This window comes from Balaenoptera musculus, chromosome 1 (assembly GCF_009873245.2).
Source record: "Balaenoptera musculus isolate JJ_BM4_2016_0621 chromosome 1, mBalMus1.pri.v3, whole genome shotgun sequence".
Taxonomy (NCBI): Eukaryota; Metazoa; Chordata; class Mammalia; order Artiodactyla; family Balaenopteridae; genus Balaenoptera; species Balaenoptera musculus.
The window spans coordinates 33,081,931-33,099,876 of NC_045785.1; the positions used below are offsets into that span (position 1 = coordinate 33,081,931).

General features: G+C 48.6%; 1 protein-coding gene across 5 annotated transcripts in view; it reads left to right on the top strand.

The window, feature by feature from the left end:
- Positions 1-14,094, top strand: part of NFYC (nuclear transcription factor Y subunit gamma) — a 62,732-nt gene extending 48,638 nt beyond the window's left edge. For 3 of the 5 annotated variants that reach the window (XM_036844205.1, XM_036844214.1, XM_036844224.1), the window contains exons 6-10: positions 2,264-2,437; positions 5,947-6,105; positions 9,291-9,398; positions 11,867-11,926; positions 12,884-13,615. In XM_036844205.1, coding sequence (XP_036700100.1) covers positions 2,264-2,437; positions 5,947-6,105; positions 9,291-9,398; positions 11,867-11,926; positions 12,884-13,315 — 933 coding nt within the window. In that variant the 3' untranslated portion in view covers positions 13,316-13,615. Of the gene's footprint in view, positions 1-2,263; positions 2,438-5,946; positions 6,106-9,290; positions 9,399-9,501; positions 9,775-11,866; positions 11,927-12,883 lie in introns of those variants that run through there. The other 2 variants (XM_036844231.1, XM_036844234.1) reach the window with 2 other exon arrangements.
- The last annotated feature ends 3,852 nt before the right edge of the window (positions 14,095-17,946 follow it).

Sequence of the window (17,946 nt, forward strand, 5' to 3'; positions counted from 1 at the left end):
CTCACAGCTTTTGGCAAGGGATATTTTAGCTTCTGAAGGTGGTACTTAAAGGGTTTGCTATTTGTCTGGCAAAAAGACCATATTCACTTGCAGATTAGCTACAGTCAAGGATAACTGGAGACAGAACAATGACAGGTCAGGGCTGGTAAATGCCAGTGGCTCCCTACTCCCCAAGACGTCCTACATGTTAGTTCTAGGGGTCTTAGTCCTCTATACCCTCTCATCACCCAAGAACTTTTCCAAGTTAGTTTGGATTTTAGTGGTTGATGTTTTTTATAGAATGGGAAGGGAGTTCTGAGTGGAAAATAAATTCATTGAACCTATTTCAGGAGCCTTGAAAAGAGTAGTTGGCCTTTGTTTCTTCGCTAAGGAGGGTATCAGTATTATCCCTGTCACAGCCAAGATCAAGTTGACTGGCTGACCTTTATTTATAATGTGAGAAGTTGGGGTTGAAGTGGAGGTGATGTTGTCACAGTTAAGTTGTTCTGGAAACTGAGACCTAGATGAAAATAAAAGGGGACCTCCTTCTTCTTCTGCCTCAGCATGATCATGTCCAGGGTTCAAACTGTTTGGGCCTGAAGCACAGAATACATTAACTTAGAAAGTTGGTTCATGTTTGAGGACTAGCTTAGAAACCCAGAATGTTACAAGTGTCTGCCTAGACTGGGTGAATGGCCATTAGGGAACCTTGTCATGCAGAGATCCAAGTTTCTCAGGGGCTAGATATCAGGAGTCCTAGTTTTAGTATCCTGGGCCCCCAGTCACCGGGCAAGCAAAAGAATACCCAACCCCGTTCTTTAGCGGACAGGAGTGTCTCCTGCACTATGGCCACAGAATCCTAGAGGTAGCAAGAAATTAGGGATTCTTTTCTATTGCTAACAGCTGTTGGATTCAAGAGAATTTGTCATACTCCCAACTTGGGTTAAAAAAAGTACTTTCCTACCTCCAGTTGTCTGCCCGGCTCTATGAATCCATTCATCATTCAGCAGCTGCTTATTGAGTGCCTGCAAGGAGACAGGTGGTAGGGACAGTGGAGAGCAAGAGAGAGCGAGGCCTTGCCTTCACAGGGCTTTCATTCTACCAGGGAAAGTAGTGGAATTTGGCAAGCAAGTACAAAAAAGTGTAATGAGAAACGGACTGTGGAAGCACAGATTGGGGATGGGGTCAGTACCAACTTTGTAAATGTCACTTTGGAGAGCTTTGGTCCACAGGGTCTCTATACCTTCAAGAAGTATCTTCTTTTCCTCTTTCCTTGAACATGGCAAACTTAGACCAGAACATGGAAGTGAGTAAATTTAGCTGATATTTTGCTCAACAAGCCCAAGTGGTTGTATGTTTCTGTTGTTTTTGTTGTCCCAGGCAGGGCACCATGTGTCGCAGGGCCCTCCGGAGCAGACGCCGATCTGTGTCAGTGGTCAGGGGCCGGCCACCCCTGGACTCTCAGGCTGTAACCATGCCGTAGTGTGTGTAAACATCCTACACTCTCAGCTGTGAGCTCGAGGTGGCTGGGAGAGGGTTGTTTACTCCTTCTGCCATGGAAAACGTCAGCTGAAGAAGGAACGGTCTCTTCACCCAGCAGATCGGCCAGAGGCCACCCCAGTGGAGGGCTGTCCCTCAGGCCCCCTGGGTTGCGCTTCTGTGGCTAAGTACCACCTAACCAGATGAGATGCTGGATAGACATGGCCTCAGTGACCACAGAGCTCTCGACATGCTCTGAAAAGCTGGGCTCTTGCCTACCAGTGTTCTTGATCCTGACATTTGATTCTGAAATTCCAATCCAGAAAAAGCCCTGTTTCCCTTTCCCCTGCTCTTTCCCTCCTGAGGTGCTGGGAGCGAAATACGGAGAGTGCTGCCTGTTTGGGAGATGGGGAGCCAGCCTGAGAGCATGGTATTTGGGGTGCTTGCCGTTAGCACTGTTCTCAGATCATAGGCCTTGACGGCATTTACTATCAAGCACTGCTAGTGCGTGGTTTTTAGTTACGGTAATTATTTGCCCATTTGCAACTCATCACGCAGTGGGTGATTACTCTGTACTTCAGAAAATTGGCTGTATGTTTTGTGAAGCCTACGGAATCTGTTAGTTTTAGTTTGATTTAGCGCAACTGGTCTCTTCGAATTCCACTTTCTCTTGGCTTCAGATGTGGAGAGCTCAGCATTCAGCAGGCAACTGCACAGAGGCCGTCTGGGGGAAGAGTGGAAACCCACCGTGGCGGCTGCTGAGCCGGCTCTCCTCCTCTGACCCGCCCCCCCGTCTGCCCCGCAGGAGGAGGTGCGCCAGTCCGTGACCCCTGCCGAGCCCGTCCAGTACTACTTCACGCTGGCTCAGCAACCCGCTGCCGTCCAGGTCCAGGGGCAGCAGCAAGGCCAGCAGACCGCCAGCTCCACAGCCGCCCTCCAGCCCGGGCAGATCATCATTGCACAGCCTCAGCAGGGCCAGGTCTGTGAACCGCGGAGGGTGCCGGCCCAGCCAGACGGCACCTCTTAGGTTTGGGATGGGCGAAGTGTGACTAGGGCAGAGGGGCAGTCAGATCGCTGTAGAGTGCTGGATTTGAATTCTGGAGACCTGGGCTTTTCCCCAGATTCAGCCACTGAGGTGATGTGTCACCTGATCTCTCGGGACCCTGGTTTCCTTGTGGGTCATATGAGGAAAGTGCAGTGAGCAAGACATTCTCCAGGATCCCTAAAAAATTTTAGGAGGAAAAAAATCTTTATAATGCCCCCGTGAAGAATAGTGACATCTTTTAAGTGGACTCCGTGCCTGCTGTCTGTGTCTCCCGCCAGAATTGGAATTTGTTCCCTCAAGGAGGAGATCAGGCATCATTGCCAGCTTGCATACCTCTCCTCCCCTTTTCCCCATCATTTCTGTGTCCCACCAAATTTGTGTCAGGTGACTTTCTCTTTTTACAATAGTAATCAGAAGATTCCTTCTCTGTCTGAAAGCAGTAACATCCATGTTGTTGGGGATCATGAGAGGCTGAAGAGAACTCTGTGTTTTTGTTTTTGTTTTTGTACATCTTTATTGGAGTATAATTGCTTTACAATGTGGTGTTAGTTTCTGCTGTACAACAAAATGAGTCAGCTATACGTATACATATGTCCCCATATCCCCTCCCTCTTGAGCCTCCCTCCCACTCTCCCTTTCCCACCCCTCTAGGTGGTCACAAAGCACCGAGCTGATCCCCCTGTGCTATGCAGCTGCTTCCCACTAGCTATCTATATTTGGTAGTGTATATATGTCAATGCTACTCTCACTTCGTCCCAGCTTCCCCGCCACCCCCGTGTCCTCAAGTCCATTCTCTACTTCTGCGTCTTTATCCCTGTCCTGCCCCTAGGGAGAACTATGTTTTCTGAGCTCTGACTCCAGATTCCCTGCCAATCATTAATTTATTTATTCGTCAAACATTGAACGTCCTCTTAGATAAAGTCCAATGCTATGTGTTGGGGATACAAGCATGAATAAAACAGTCCCTATTTTTAAGAATTCAAGAATCTAGTTGGGGCTACAAATACTTGAAGGTTACACCACTTGCCACGTGGGAAGTGTAAGATATTCTTAGGATTGTGTAGAGGGTGTTATGGGAGCACTTCAAAAGGGGTACCTAACAAAGATGTGAGGGAGGTGGAAGAAGATGTCAGAGAAAGTTCCCTGAAGGGAATAAAATGAGTCTTAGAGGGAACAATGGAAATGAATCAAATAAAGAGGGAAGGAGGGCTTTCCCAGGAGAGGGCACAGCACGAGCAGAGGCTTGGAGGTGAGAAACAGCACAGGGAATGGTAGGAGGGGAGGGTACAGTCAGCATAGCTGAACGTCTAGGCAAGTTGAAAAGATAGGCAGAGGACACATCCCAAACAGCCATGTGTATTCTAGTAAGGAGCTGGGTTTGCCTAAAGAAAAAAAGGTTGGGACAGGGGTAGATTTAAATATTAATTATGATTTTAGGATTTATTCCCTGCTCGTTTTCTTATCCATGTAACAGAAATTTATTGAGTGCTTGCTCTTTGCAAGACACAGTGCTAGGCAGACGGGGTTTAAAGATGACCACAGCCCAGTCCTTGCCTCAAGGCATCCACTGCACCATGATGCCTGAGGGACCTTCTTTGGCTAATGCTTGTGCCTCTGCAGTGGTGAGAGCTTTACCTGCCAAAGGCTTATCCCTGTACAGAGCAAACTTCAAGGGAGTCTGCCAAGAGCTGGCTCTGATTGGCTGACCATTCTAAGAAGCTCATGGCTATTGTGCCCCGACAGCAGGGCATCTGCCATGCTAACACGAGCCCTCGTTTTCCTGAAATGATTTAGAAATACCTTGGAAATCCTCTTGGGGAAATTGAGTTGGTAGTACAGTGATGAGTTGGCAGTATGCATTTTTTTTAGTCAGCGAGAATTTCACCTGCCTCTTCTTTGCCACCCCAGACTTGCTCAGCTTGGAGCTGATAAGGCTTGTGAGGGCGGTGAAGTTGGTTCCTCCCAGCATCTCTGTTGTTTCGCTGTCTGGCTGGTTCAGGGTGGCCTTGTGCTGTGTCACACCTCCCTGGACCTATAGGAATTGTTGTTTCAAGTTGAGTTCAGATATCTTCGCAGGACCAATACATATTAAAGTTGGAAGAAAAGCATATTTTGTTAAAGTGAATCCTGTGTTTTCTGTCATAAAATTGGAAACATTTATTACTGGAGGTTTGGGGAACAGGCTGAGTTGGAAATCATGGTGTGAGTATAGGAGATGTTTCCTGTTGACCTAACCCACTGCATGTATTGCCCTCTGTCATCTTTCTTCCCTACCCTCCTGCAGTTTTTAGTAATTTCTCCTTATCTAGTAATCCCTTGAGTCCCATCTACAGTTCTCAGAGCATATCCCCTTCCCTTGTAACTTTAGATGCAGAGTAGACCTGTGCAGTCAGAAAGTGAGAGCATCAGAATTAACAGCATCGATTGAAGCCCAGGATTCATTGAGACTCTCAGAGTTGTCTTAAGAGGTGATTCTTAATTCAGAGTGGGGAGAAATCATATCCAAAGTGAGGGGTTGGGGTGCAGGTGTGGTTAAAAGGCTCCACTAGCACCACCACCAGATGAACAAGATATCCTGGGATCTGTAAAGGTCACATCTAGGGCTAAAGTTTTGAGATCTAAAGAAATGACTGATCCTTTTGACAGTTTGAATCTGCTGTCTCTCAAAGGAGCAAGTTTCATTGGGCAGTCCTCTAAGTATGTGTGAAACACAGAATCTTCATATACATTAGACAGAAATTCCTTAAATCTGCGATTCCTGTTTCTAGAAAGTTAAAATTCTGGCTTTATTAAATTCCGTTTCTTACGGGTAGCGTCAGTTAAGGTCCAGGTCTTAACAGTGTCCAGGTCTTAAGGGTGTTTGCCTCCCCCGTGGGAAGCAGTGTTGTGATCCAGAGCAGCCGGCTGGCCAGAGTGGGCTGGAGTCGCTCTGCTGCTTGAATGGGGGTGAAAGCCAGTGTGCCCTTTATGTTTCTTCCAGTGAGAAGGAGCCCAGGGTCCTGAGCTTAGTTAACCCATACTGACCCCACTTTCCATTTAGTTTGCCCTCTAAACTCACCTGCTCCAGACTTGACTTCAGCCATGTCTCAGGCAAATTATCGTGGTTGCTTTTGATTCTCTTGTACCGTATGTGCCTTTCTATCATTGAAGGGGCTGTGAAGAGCTGCAACACTTGAAGCATAGAGGTATTTGGGGCCGAGGCAAATATTCTGTACTCTGAGTCTAAAAATCCATTTGGCCTTCCTGTCTTTTATTTTGGAGAGTGACTTTAACAGTGCTCTAAGCCCAAGGGATTCTGTAGGTTGAGTATTGTTAGTGTTGCGATGAGGTCAGGCATTCATGGAGGGGTTTGCTCCTGCTTAACTGCTCGTTATTAACCCCTTGGTAGGCCTAATGGCTCTGGGCTGGAGCTCAGTCAGCTTTCTCATGACTCTTCCTTCCAGACCACACCCGTGACCATGCAGGTTGGAGAAGGTCAGCAGGTGCAGATTGTCCAGGCCCAGCCGCAAGGTCAAGCCCAGCAGGCCCAGAGTGGCACTGGACAGACCATGCAGGTGATGCAGCAGATCATTACGAACACAGGAGAGATCCAGCAGATCCCGGTAAGTCCTGCCCTGCCTTAAGGTCTGCGTGGCACTGTGCTCAACAGTATAACAGGAAATAGTTAAAGATTTTACACACATACACACACACACACACACACATACACACACTTTGTTATAAACCTATATTCCCATTACCCCAGACCACAACTTGCTTCAGCGTATACGCCCTGCTTTCCTTTAATCCAGGTTCAGGCTCACCACGATGGGGCAGCTCCTCTCCATTTCCCCTCACTCCGCCTACGCAGAGAAATCATTGTAACCACTATTCTGTGCCAAGGCCCAAAGGCCCTGTGAGGCAGTCCTAGTCCTGTGTTTTGATTTGCAGAGAATAAGAGGGAGGTGTATAGAGAAGGCCATAAATACACTTGTTGCATATTCATGAGTCAGTTCCCAGTGGAGGCTGCAGCAAAGTGTATTTTTGGCTTTCATTTAACTTATCCATTCCTTCACTGTGGACTGCTACTTCCTGTGTGCCTTGAGGGATTTCATTTCTTAGATTTGTTGGCTTTTTCGCTTGTACTTGTTCTTTGGTGGAAAAAAAAAAAAAAGGTCCTTATCTTAACACTTGCCATCTATTCATTGGTCAATTTGCCACAAAAAAATGTGGAAAATGAGTGACATGGAGCAGGCCTGTTCCTGCCCCTTGCCCTTCCTATTGTAAATGAAACGTAGGCAGATACAGAAACTCACTTGGACTTGGTTAACCACTTACTCTTTGAAGAAAGTTCAGAAAGTATCCTCAACTCTGTTTTGGGGACTGTTCTTCTTAACAGAGTAATAGGCCAGGAGAAAGCTTAGGAAAGGGGAGTGTGTGCATCCCTCTGTTTATCTCTTTCCTTTTCATCTCTGTCTCTCTCTCTCCCCCCCCCCCTCCCCCGACCCCCCCCCCCCCCCCCCGCTCCATCTCCCTTTCCCCCCTCCCTTTCCTTCCCGCACGGGGTGGGGCTGGGGGTGGTGGCGCCACACACACGCGCCCCACCCCCCCCCCATCAATTCCAGATTCCTTGCAGCCACCAGCCCATGACTTCTCTCATAAATGGTTCTCATTTTTGCATGTGAGGGCACCAAAACAAGTTCAGCTAAGCCAGAGAAGAGTTCACACTTTGTAGTAACTTTAACTTGAGTCTTTTAAAGCCTCTGGGGCACAGAAGACTTGTTGCAGAATTTAGGAGCTGGTCTTCACTGTATACCTTCTGCAGGAGTCTGCATTCCTAAACTCACCAGAGTGCTTGTATTAGTGATGACCTTTAGGAAGGAAGCTTTGCTCCTCTTTTGAAAGCCCAGGGGGTAGGCTTCTTTGCTCTGTAATTTTAAAAAGGTGTGAGGGTCCCCAGGCCTACCCTTGTGGCAGAGGACTGAAGGGCAGAGCATCACCAGTACCTAAACCCAAGCCTGAAAGAAGAGCTTGCTTCTAAGAACGGCTTGGAACTGTTTGGCTCACAGCTTTTCAGTCACATTTGAGTTTCTGCAAAAGAGCTCTTCCCAGCTGGGAAATGTGAAATCCCTATGGCCAGCAGTATACCTTCCCCCACTCCTGGGATGAGGCTTCGGTCTTTCATCCCATGTTCCTTGGCAGGAGTTCTGGTGACTCCTGGGACCAGCCACCATCAGTCTTGGCGGATGAGGTTTCCCAAGCCTCCACCCAGCTGTCTTCCTCCCCATAAGCAACTTAATGTTGCCTGGAAGCCGCATTGTGGGATGTAGTGGGGAGTTTAGGCTTGGCATCACAACTTCCCAGCAGCTCCTCTTGGCGTGTTCTCAGGAGAGAAATGACTACAGGTCACAATACCTTGCCCTGTCTCCTTTGAACCAGATTATTAACGGGTTTAGATTTTGTGTCCCTCCATCTTGCCTTAAGTGGACAATTCTGGAATGTTCTACCAGGAACTTCAGTGTTAGTCTTTTCTTCATGGTTCAAATCCGCATTGAGTCTGAAGTTTCAGAGAAGCAGTTTGATTTAACACTGCATGCAGAAGCTTCATCCTGTCAGCATTTTCCTCACAGAAGTAAAAGCCCCTGCAATGAGGTTAGCTCTTGAAGGCAAGGGGAAAATTTGCTCCAGGACAAAGAGGCATGACTTGCCTGTTACCCTCAAGAGGCTCACCCTTACAAGAAAATCAGGCTAGGCAGCCAGGGAGGGTGATGTCTGGGCCTCCAGATAGAGAGAGACCAAATCTGCTGGTCCTCCTGGAGCCGCTTTCATGCCCCACATCCTGAGTGTGACTGTCCGTAGTCCTCCTTTGCTGACTGTTTTCTCTGCTGAGCCACAGTTCCTCTCACGTTGTAGCTGCCTTGGTCCTCTCCTCATCCCCATGCTCGAAGCACTAATGCTTTCATGGTACGCTGTAGCATTAAGAGCCTGAGTTAAGGCTTTTAGCACACAATTAAATGCAGCATGTGGTATTATTGTATTATCTGAGACTTAATCTTAAGCATGAGGGACTCTAAGGGCATTTTTGTAGCTTTGGTTTCCCATGATGGGGTTTTATGTGAAAGGTTTATTGATTCAGCTTCCCTTCGGGAGGTATTTGGCCAGAAGCTAGTGCTGAACACCAAGGATCCTAAAAGTCCCACAGACCCCTATTGGTCCTGGCTCTTGGGGACAGAGATAGTAAAGCGGGCCAGCTTTCTCTTCCAAGATGTGCAGCATGGGGCTGGGCAGTTCTAGGGCTGTGGTGCGGGGTGATGGCCATCTGCTTTAGGCTCCTGGCAGACTCGGGGGCTCTCCTCAGTATTAGATCAGCCGTCCCGGGAACAGGGGTGGGGAAGGGTGGAGACGGAGGGGAGAAAGGCCCCACACTTAAGGTGTAAGCGTTCCGATGATGTCAGACAGCTTTTGGCATCAAATCTTAACATAAACTGTGAGCAAATAGCTAAGAGCCAGTGAATGTTGAGGGTCCAGCCATGCTGTCCTCGCATATATGACAAGGTCCTCTGGGAATCTTTCCCCAAGTCCATTCAAGGAACATATTCTCTTTTGTGTTGTATGACTTACGGGGTAGGGATATTATGGTTTTGCTTGTTTGGGTTTCTGTTAAAAAGGAACTTTTCAGGGTCGGCCTTTTTGGAGGGGTCAGGGTGGGGACGGGTAGGGGACAGTCACCATTTCTTGTCATGGGAAGTTTGCTTGTTTGAGGTTGCATTCAGTCTCCGGTGGTTTGTTTGTCTCTGACCCTGCCTAGGTGCAGCTGAATGCCGGCCAGCTGCAGTATATTCGCTTAGCCCAGCCTGTATCAGGCACCCAAGTTGTGCAGGGACAGATCCAGACGCTTGCCACCAATGCTCAACAGGTATGTGCTGCAGAGATTCAGGGCTTGAGTTGGGAACCAGCAGGAGCTGGCTTCTGACAAAGGAGTGCTCAGCACACAACTCTCTCGCCACCCCATCCTTCAGCAAGAGCCGCCTCCACCCCCTGCACATCTGTTCTGCACCCCAAGGGACAGATGGGGTTTATCGGAGGATTGGATTCAAAGTGTGTCTCTTACCATCGTGCTCTTGAGCGACAAGGAAACTCAAGGCAGGGGAAGCCTCAAGGATACTTGAAGAAAGCCCAGTGTGTGTGTGCGCAGGTCTGACTGGAGGAAGCCTTCTGACAGACTGCCTCATCGTCAGGCTGAGTTTCCATCTTTAAACCTGGATGACTGTTGTGATCTGGCACCTCCTGTGCCCTTTGGAAAGCTACTTAGGTTTTTACTTCTACCTTCTCATGCACCCGTAACCAGAGACTGCCCTCCTCATCTCCTCTCATGCCCTGAGATATTGAAGGCTGAGCCACAGGTGCTGAGGGGGCTGCCTCCCTGGGCTTGGGGATTGGGGGATGTGGGTATTATTTGCAGGGGACAGGGGATGCTGGACAAGGGGAGGCATTGTTAATCAATTCTTTTGCCTCAGACCCAAAAAAAGAAGCAATCGTTAAAGAGCTGGACTCGTCTGGCCCAATTGCATTTCTGGTGATGTATCTATTGACAGTGGTGACAGAGCTGAGTTGGTAGAGCAGGTCTCCAAAGATGTCATTTGGGAAAATATGAGGAATGAGCCAAAAGCAGGGTTTCTGAGTTCCATATAGTCTCTGGGATCTTTAAAGGCCCACTCTAAACCCATTCCTTGGCTTGCATAAGGATTTGGGCTTTTCCCTAATTTCCTGGGGATCACTGGCATGGAATCAGATCTCAAGATTGGTCCCACCCTTTAGTGTACCCCTCTTTTTTTTTTTTTTTTAAACTTGTAAGATTCTAGCCTGGGATCCAGAAACTTTCTGTGGCAGAGGGTGGGAGGAAGTGAGAAGGAAGAGTTCTTGGTTCCCCAGAGGTCAGTTTTGAGACCAGGAACTAAAGCCAGAAAGTGGGGAAAGTTGGCTGTATAGAGAGGAAGGAGTGAAGCCAGAAGAGGGTGCCTGAGGACAGAGTCTATGTAACAACAGATTGTAATTATAACAACGTGGCATTTCGTAGGTGCTCAGTAAATGTTCGTTGAATGAATGTTGAATGAATGTTAACATGTAAATGGAATTTAAAGGTGAATGAAACTCCTCTCAACTGATGTGAAGGACAATCCTGCTGGCCACAGGGCACAGTTAAAACCTTCTCATCTATGACGAATATTTTCCATTTGTCTCAGGATCATTCATTTATTCTGCAGATATTTCTTCAATACTTACTTTGCACTGGGAGATAGACAAAACTTAGCTCCTGCCCTCAAGCAGGTGGGAGGAGAAAGACCCAAAACAAAGAACACTAGTAAGAAACGCTCATGAAGCCCTTTCATACCTGTCCCCTTGTTTTCCTCATAGCCTCATGGGTAGGCCCGATGGGTTGTTTTTGGCCATAGTGAGGACACTCGAGAAGACAGTCCTTACCTTGCAGGGTGGCTGTGATGATTCCAGGAGAAGGTACACAGAAAACATTAGCTAGTCAAATGTTCCATAGATAACATACACGCACACAAACATTCTTCAGTCTTTTTTCTAGTCTACCAAGCTGTCTGCAGCAACTGGCATTATATGATGCAGTTCTCCGTGTCCGTAAATTTCCTTTAAAATGTATTTAAAATGCCCACATAAGATTTTAAGTACATGTGATAAATGTTTTCCTTACCCCCCCTCCCCCTGCCTTGGCCCAGAGGGTTGCACGTGGCCTCTCTCGGAAAAAGTACTTCATAGGTTTGCCACAAGGGCTTCCAGGGCCAAGGCCACCTGCTCGCCAGGGTGTTTCATATTCCAGTCAGATAATCTGGGTGATACGGGTTTGGTTTGGAGCCCACCTTCCAAGAATGAAAGGGACCACTCACCACGTTGCCCAGTGTTTTGCAGTCTGCTTTCACTGGTTGAAAGACAGACTCTTAGGGTTTCTGCCTAAACCATAAATGTTATGCCCTGTCCTATCAGTACCTAGGAGCTAGGTGTTTTTGTTTGACTAGAGCCTCAGGCCCCAGAAAGACTTTTTTAGTAAGGGGCTGGTTTCGGTGGGGCGGGGGTGGTTAGGTGGACATTAAGAGAGATGGTTGCAGAAGTTGTATATTGCATGCTCCGGGGTCCTCTGTGTGGTGCCAACGCTGAGTAGCTGTCTGGGCTAGGGGGTGGGGAGGGACCCTTGTTTTCCTGCTGCTCATCAAGCCCCTGTTCTGTGCCCAGCCTCATTCTGGGCACTTTATGTGCATTGTCCATTTGATCTTCACGACCCTCTCCTGGCTGGTGGGCTGGTGGGCTGGTGGACCAGACCCTGCAGCTGATCTGCCTGCTTTGCCGTCTTGGTTCCTACAGATCACACAGACAGAGGTCCAGCAAGGACAGCAGCAGTTCAGCCAGTTCACGGACGGACAGGTAGGACACCCGGCCTAGGCAGGAGCAGAGGGTGAGGAGCTGTGACAGGGTAGCGGGGGACATCTGTGGGTTTGCATGGCTAGGGCAGCTGTCCCATCATCTGTTAACAGTGAGTGGACAGAAATTGTTAAAACAACAGTCTTGCCTATCCTCTAGACTTATAGACTTGGTGGGAGTTGACGATAATCCTAGACATTAGGTAGCCCCAGTCCCCGTTTTACAGATGAGTGAACTGAGCCCTGGAGGTGGGAAGTGCCTTGTCTGTGCTTGCTTAGCTGTTCATTGCAGAACCAGGACTAGCATGCAGGTCTCCTGTTTCCTTTCTTTAAGAATAGTTTTTCTCTAAGCCATGCTCTTTTTAATCGCATGGATTAGTTGAAATGCAGAGAACATGTGACCTCTCAAGCTCTCTAGGTGCCTGGAATTCAGTAATTCTAAACTCGTGAGGAAGGGATCTTCCCTTTTCCTGCCCCCTTTCCCTTCGCACTATCTTCCCAGAGACCCCTGAGGACATGATAGGATGACATGCCTAAGCCTATGTTCTCTGCTGCCCAGAAGGGAGAGGAGCTGGCATCAGGACCCAACTCTGGCTTCTGCCAGCACCAGATGCCAGGCTCACGTGCCAGGGCTGCTGTGGCAGGGGGTCTTAGCTTTTGGTTTCTTTTGGAAACACCTGAGAAATCATGTCCAGTTGGCCCTAACCTTCCGTAGTGGCTACGCGAGCATCTTCGCGGGTCTTCGCCGTAGTAAGCGTTTAATCCCAGGTGACCTGCCTCCCCATCAGGGCCCATGCAGGAGATGGAGATTCAGTGTAGCCTCAGCCTGAGCCAGATATTCTGAGGAAAAGAGGAGAGGGGGTAATCCCTACTGCCCCTGCCAGTGAGGATTACTGAGTTGGGGAAATGCTGACTTCCAAGCTGCTGGTACAGTGGTTCGAATTGCTTGTGTTTGTCACAGAGGAACAGCGTGCAGCAAGCTCGAGGCTCTGAGCTAACGGGAGAGGCAGAGCCCAGAGAAGTGAAAGCCACAGGAAATGCAACTCCCTGCACCTCTTCCCCGCCCACCACACATACCCCCTCACACCGGGCTGGTGCCTCCTGTGTCTGCTGCTCCCAACCGCAGCAGAGCTCCACTTCCCCTCCTCCCTCTGACGCCTTGCAATGGGTGGTGGTTGAGGTATCTGGGGCCCCCAACCAACTCGAGGCCCATAGGGAGCTGCATGCCCCTCTCCCAGGGGTGACCTCACTCTCTCCTCTCCACCCCTCGCAGCAGCTCTACCAGATCCAGCAAGTCACCATGCCTGCCGGCCAGGATCTCGCCCAACCCATGTTCATCCAGTCAGCCAACCAGCCCTCCGACGGGCAGGCCCCCCAGGTGACCGGCGACTGAGGGCCTGAGCTGGCAAGGCCAAGGACACCCAACACAATTTTTGCCATACAGCCCCGGGCAATGGGCACAGCCTCCCTCCCCAGAGGACCCTGCCGACCTCAGCGCCTCCTGCAGGCTAGGACACTGGTGCACTACGCCCGACGCCTGGGGGCCGAGATTCTCCAACAGAAAGATGCAATATTTTTTATTTCCTTTTTCCCATTTTTTTCTCCACGGAATCAATATTTCAATATGTTGAGCTGTGTGTCCAATGCTATGAAATGAAAATATTAAATAACATATTTATGGCATTTTCTTGAAGCGTGTGGTTGAAGAAATATTTCTTTTGTTTTTCTTTTTTTGGTTCTTACTGCCACTTCTTTTAGGAGCAGATCTCCTCAGGGGTGTATGTAATCTCCTGACTCTTAGAACAGCTGCTGCCCCAGGATTTACCACCTTGTTCTGCCCTCAGGTAAAATTAGGTGACCGTGTATAGCTCCATTTTCACTAGTGCTCCTCTCCCCGCGTCCCTGCTCTTGCCCCAGAGCTCTGTGGATTTGCATCAGAGGCCATGGAAACATTCCATGCATTTAAGAGACTTATTTGCCATGGGGAGTGGATGGTTTCATTCCCAAACCCTTCTCTTCCAGGGACTCAAGGAGACTAGGACTTTGTGCATTTGCCCCCCACCCCCCAGTTTTAATTTTATTTTATTTTTAAATGCATTAAAAATTGTGCTAGTCTCCTTTGCTGCATGGACTTCAAACTGCATGAAATGCAATAAATCTCATTTTAGATAATTTGGAGTCTGGGTTTCTGTGGGGACATTCATGGGACCACTTTGCTTGGGAAAGGCTTGGAAAGGTTTGTCTGCCCTCAGGTTGGGTGTCTGTGAAGGAGGGGGACACCTTTATGAGGAGGGGGGATGTCCAAAGCTAAGGGAACTTGAGCTGCATGTCTGATTCAAATTGAGATCTTCAGCTGATTTAAAAAAGGAACTTCATCAGAATGTTTGCTGCTCAGAGTTGCCTGCCTGCCTTATTTCCTGGACTACGTATGACACATGGGCCAGATTCAGCCTGTGTCCTTCTTGGCTGAGGGTGAAGAGAGCATCTCTCATGGAGAAAGCCTTCTCTGTCCTTAAGCAAGGACTGAAGTACATCCCTCTACTCCTGTCTCGGCACAGGCTGGCACTCTGAGCTGCCTGCTGTGACCATGCCCATTACCAAAGGCATGGATGGCATCTGCCATGGAAGGTAGCCCAAGCCCCTTGTCAGCCAGCAGGCCAGAAGGGTTCTACAGCCAGGGCTTGAAAGTAGGGAGAACAGAAGGAGCATTCCACTTCTTCATGGCCTCTGTTGGCCATAGAGGCCAGTGGTGAGCCATCTTTCTTCCCTTCACCATGCCATTTACAGCCAGAATGAGGCCTGTTGTCATGGGAAGAGCAGAGAACTGGCTGCCAGGAAAAGTACTGATTTCTTCTCAGTCAGTAATATGTCATAAAGCCTTAGGCAGCTCCCTTCTTTTTGGGACTCTCTTACAGTGTGAGGCAGAGATAGGGAAGAGGCTTTAATATTCAGTTATTTCAAGTCTGACCCTGATGTTCTCATAATTCCCTCACCAAATATCCCCCACTGTTAACCATGGTGAGCACTTGGACATCTGTCTCATCTGTTTCATTTTCAGTTACTTACCTAAGTGTACCTTACCTTACTCCACAAGAAAAAATAAGACGGCTTGCATTGAAAACATACACAGTGAAAAAATATGACAGATGAGAATTAGGAAGAATACTGTTGAATAGGAAATCAGGATCATCGAAAACAAGAACAAATATTCTGGCTGCAAAGACCTACAGAGTTCTTAAAATGAGGTTTCACGTTCGATCCTGAGCTTCCTGACCACCAAAGCAAAAAGAGAGATGGGGCCAGGTAAGAGATTCACATCTAAAAGAAAGAAAGGTAACATTCTTTAGCAAAAGCAAAGACTTTCCTAGCTGTAAGGTTTTGGATACATGGTACCCCTCCAGTGTCGTCAAGGTAGATGAAGCAGGTGATACTGTCACCATGAGAAGTCAGGTCTGCCCCCTTCATTCTAGCCCTGGACTTTTCTCTGAAGGGGATCATCTGGCCTTTCCCACTGTCCGATACCCAAACACGTCTCAGTGAGACCTGCAGGTAATTCACTGACAGCACGTGCCCAGCCCCACGTGGAGAGGATTCAAGAGAGCACTTGTGAATGAGAAGCACCCAGAAGGGAGGCTGGGCTCGGAAAAGGCAGAAGCTCAGCTCTTTTCATTTCCTGGCTAACCTCTCATATTGAGGTCACTGAACAGTCCCATCTTGCTGCTCTTCCACCCATTCCTGAAAACCCAAGCATAATTGAAATTTCAGACCAGTCAGTGGGTCCCCATTTTCCTACAGACTTCCATTCTTATTTTGGAGATGTTTTGATCAGTTGCCTTACTGAGCACGTTCCCTTTAAATTTCCCCGCCAGCAGGGCCCATGCGGGTGTAAACAAACACTTTGGTGCTGCCCAAGAGAGCCCCTATCTAATACCCAGCACGATCCCCTTACATCCGGAGCACTCTTAAACATTTTTCCTAGCACTTGCAGCATCTGTCCTCCCAATGATCTTCACAATGACCCTGCAAGGGGAGACAGGAAGAGGGATGGTGATCCCTGTGTTACAGATGGAGACATAGGAGGCCCAGTGAAGTGCAGTGACTTGCCCAAGGTCACTCCATGAATAGGGGTAGAGCTGAAACCAAAACATTGGTCTCCTGACCCCCTGTGTAGTTGCTTTCTGGCCAAGGGTGTGTGTGTGTGTGTGTGTGTGTGTGTGTGTGTGTGTGTGAGAGAGAGAGAGTGAGAGAGAGAGAGAGAGAGAGAGAGAGACAGGGCTTTATAAATATGAACTGTCTCCTTTCGCTCTGCCTCCCCAAACCCGCTGGCCCAGCCTTGAGTATATGTGGAATAAATAGAGCAATTAGGTCTGGTCTGTGGACAGCTGGTGGTTGGGATAACTTTCCCAGAAGGCGATGCTGGGGGCTGGAGGCCCTTGGGATTATGAACAGACCACCTGGCCAGCCTCCTTACTGCTTAATTCTGCTGAGGCCACAAGGGGGCAGCATGTAGCACACGCCCAAATCTGGGAGGTGCCCTGTCCCACCCTTACCCCAACTTCAGACAACTCTAGGAACTATGGGGTATGACTGTCCCCTTTCTCAGTGGGTACTAGACCTTTAACCCCTTTCCTGATAAGACCCTTAACTTTTGAAGGGAGGGGACTTCCTGGGGCAACAGCGAGGGCTGGAAACACTATCCTCTCCAGAGTATTACATCAGGGTAGGTGGTTAGATTTTAATAAGGAGACTTTTTGACAGCCCTTCTTATCTCCCCAGCTTTGTGTCTTTCCACTCTTCCTCCCCCCTGCACTCTACATTCCTGTCACACTCAATTACTCACTGGTCCCTGAACTCACCTCCTTGTTTTCAACTGGCCCCAACGCCTGGATGTCCTTTTACTTCCTTTTCCACTTATTGATCTCCTATACATACATCAAGGCCCAGTTTAAATGGCCCTTGCTGAGAAACTTCTAACTCCTAGGACAGAGTTAGCGAAGACTTCTTTGATGCTCTCGCAGCAACTTCTACAGCCTCTATTATTAGTGCTCATATACACAGTTGTTCAACAAATGTTTCTTTGGCACTTTCTGTGCTTCAGACATTGTTCTGGACATTGTGAAGATAGCTGAAAACAAGCCAGATAAGGTTTGTGCTATCATGGAGCTTATATTGGGTTGGGGGCAGGGGGAGAGGTGGGAGTGGGGAGGGGAGAGATAGACAACAAACACAAGACCAGTTAGGCTCTGAACAGTCTGTTAGAACTTTCTGGTTTTGGCTGTCTTACTCACCGATGGTCCTCCAGTTCAGGGTCATCTCCATGCTTCCAGAGCCCAGCTCAGGGCCTGGCACCAAGAGAATGACAGTAACTGATGAGTGAATTAACAAACACGAACTCTTCCCTGAAGATGGGGCCTCCAACACTGCACACATTCCTACCCCTGCTCATTGGCTCTCACTGTCACTTTTTTGTTGGGAACAGTTTTCTACTGAGCACTGATGATATGCTAGGCAGGGGTATTCGATGGAGATTATTCTTTTAAGAAATTTCTGTGTAGGAAAATACATCTAAAGCTAGATGGATTATCTCATTTCATCTTCACATCCTCATTAGGTAGGTATCCTGCTCATTAGTGAGAAACTGAGGCTCAAAGAGGTTAAGAAATTACCCAAGGGCACCAGCTGGTTGAGTGGAGCCAGATGCTCCAAGAAGTCTCCTGTCCCAGGCAGCTCAGCCCCACTGGTCTCGTCCCCTCTGATAGTGATTCTTTTCCTACAGAGAATGAAAGTCCTCGCCCCCCAACTCCTGCATAGGGACCTAGCTTTTGTCCCATTGCTCACTGACCTCCCAGGAGGAGAGGGCCCCAGGGTAGAGGGCCAGGCAAAACCTGGTCACATGAGAAACTTGGGCCTGGCCTCCTCAAGGAGGCCTCTGAGCCAGACTGCCAGTGGTACTCCCCAGCTTGGGTGCTGGGCCACTACCATGAGGGGATAAGAGGACAGCAAGGCTGGCACTCAGGAGGGGAG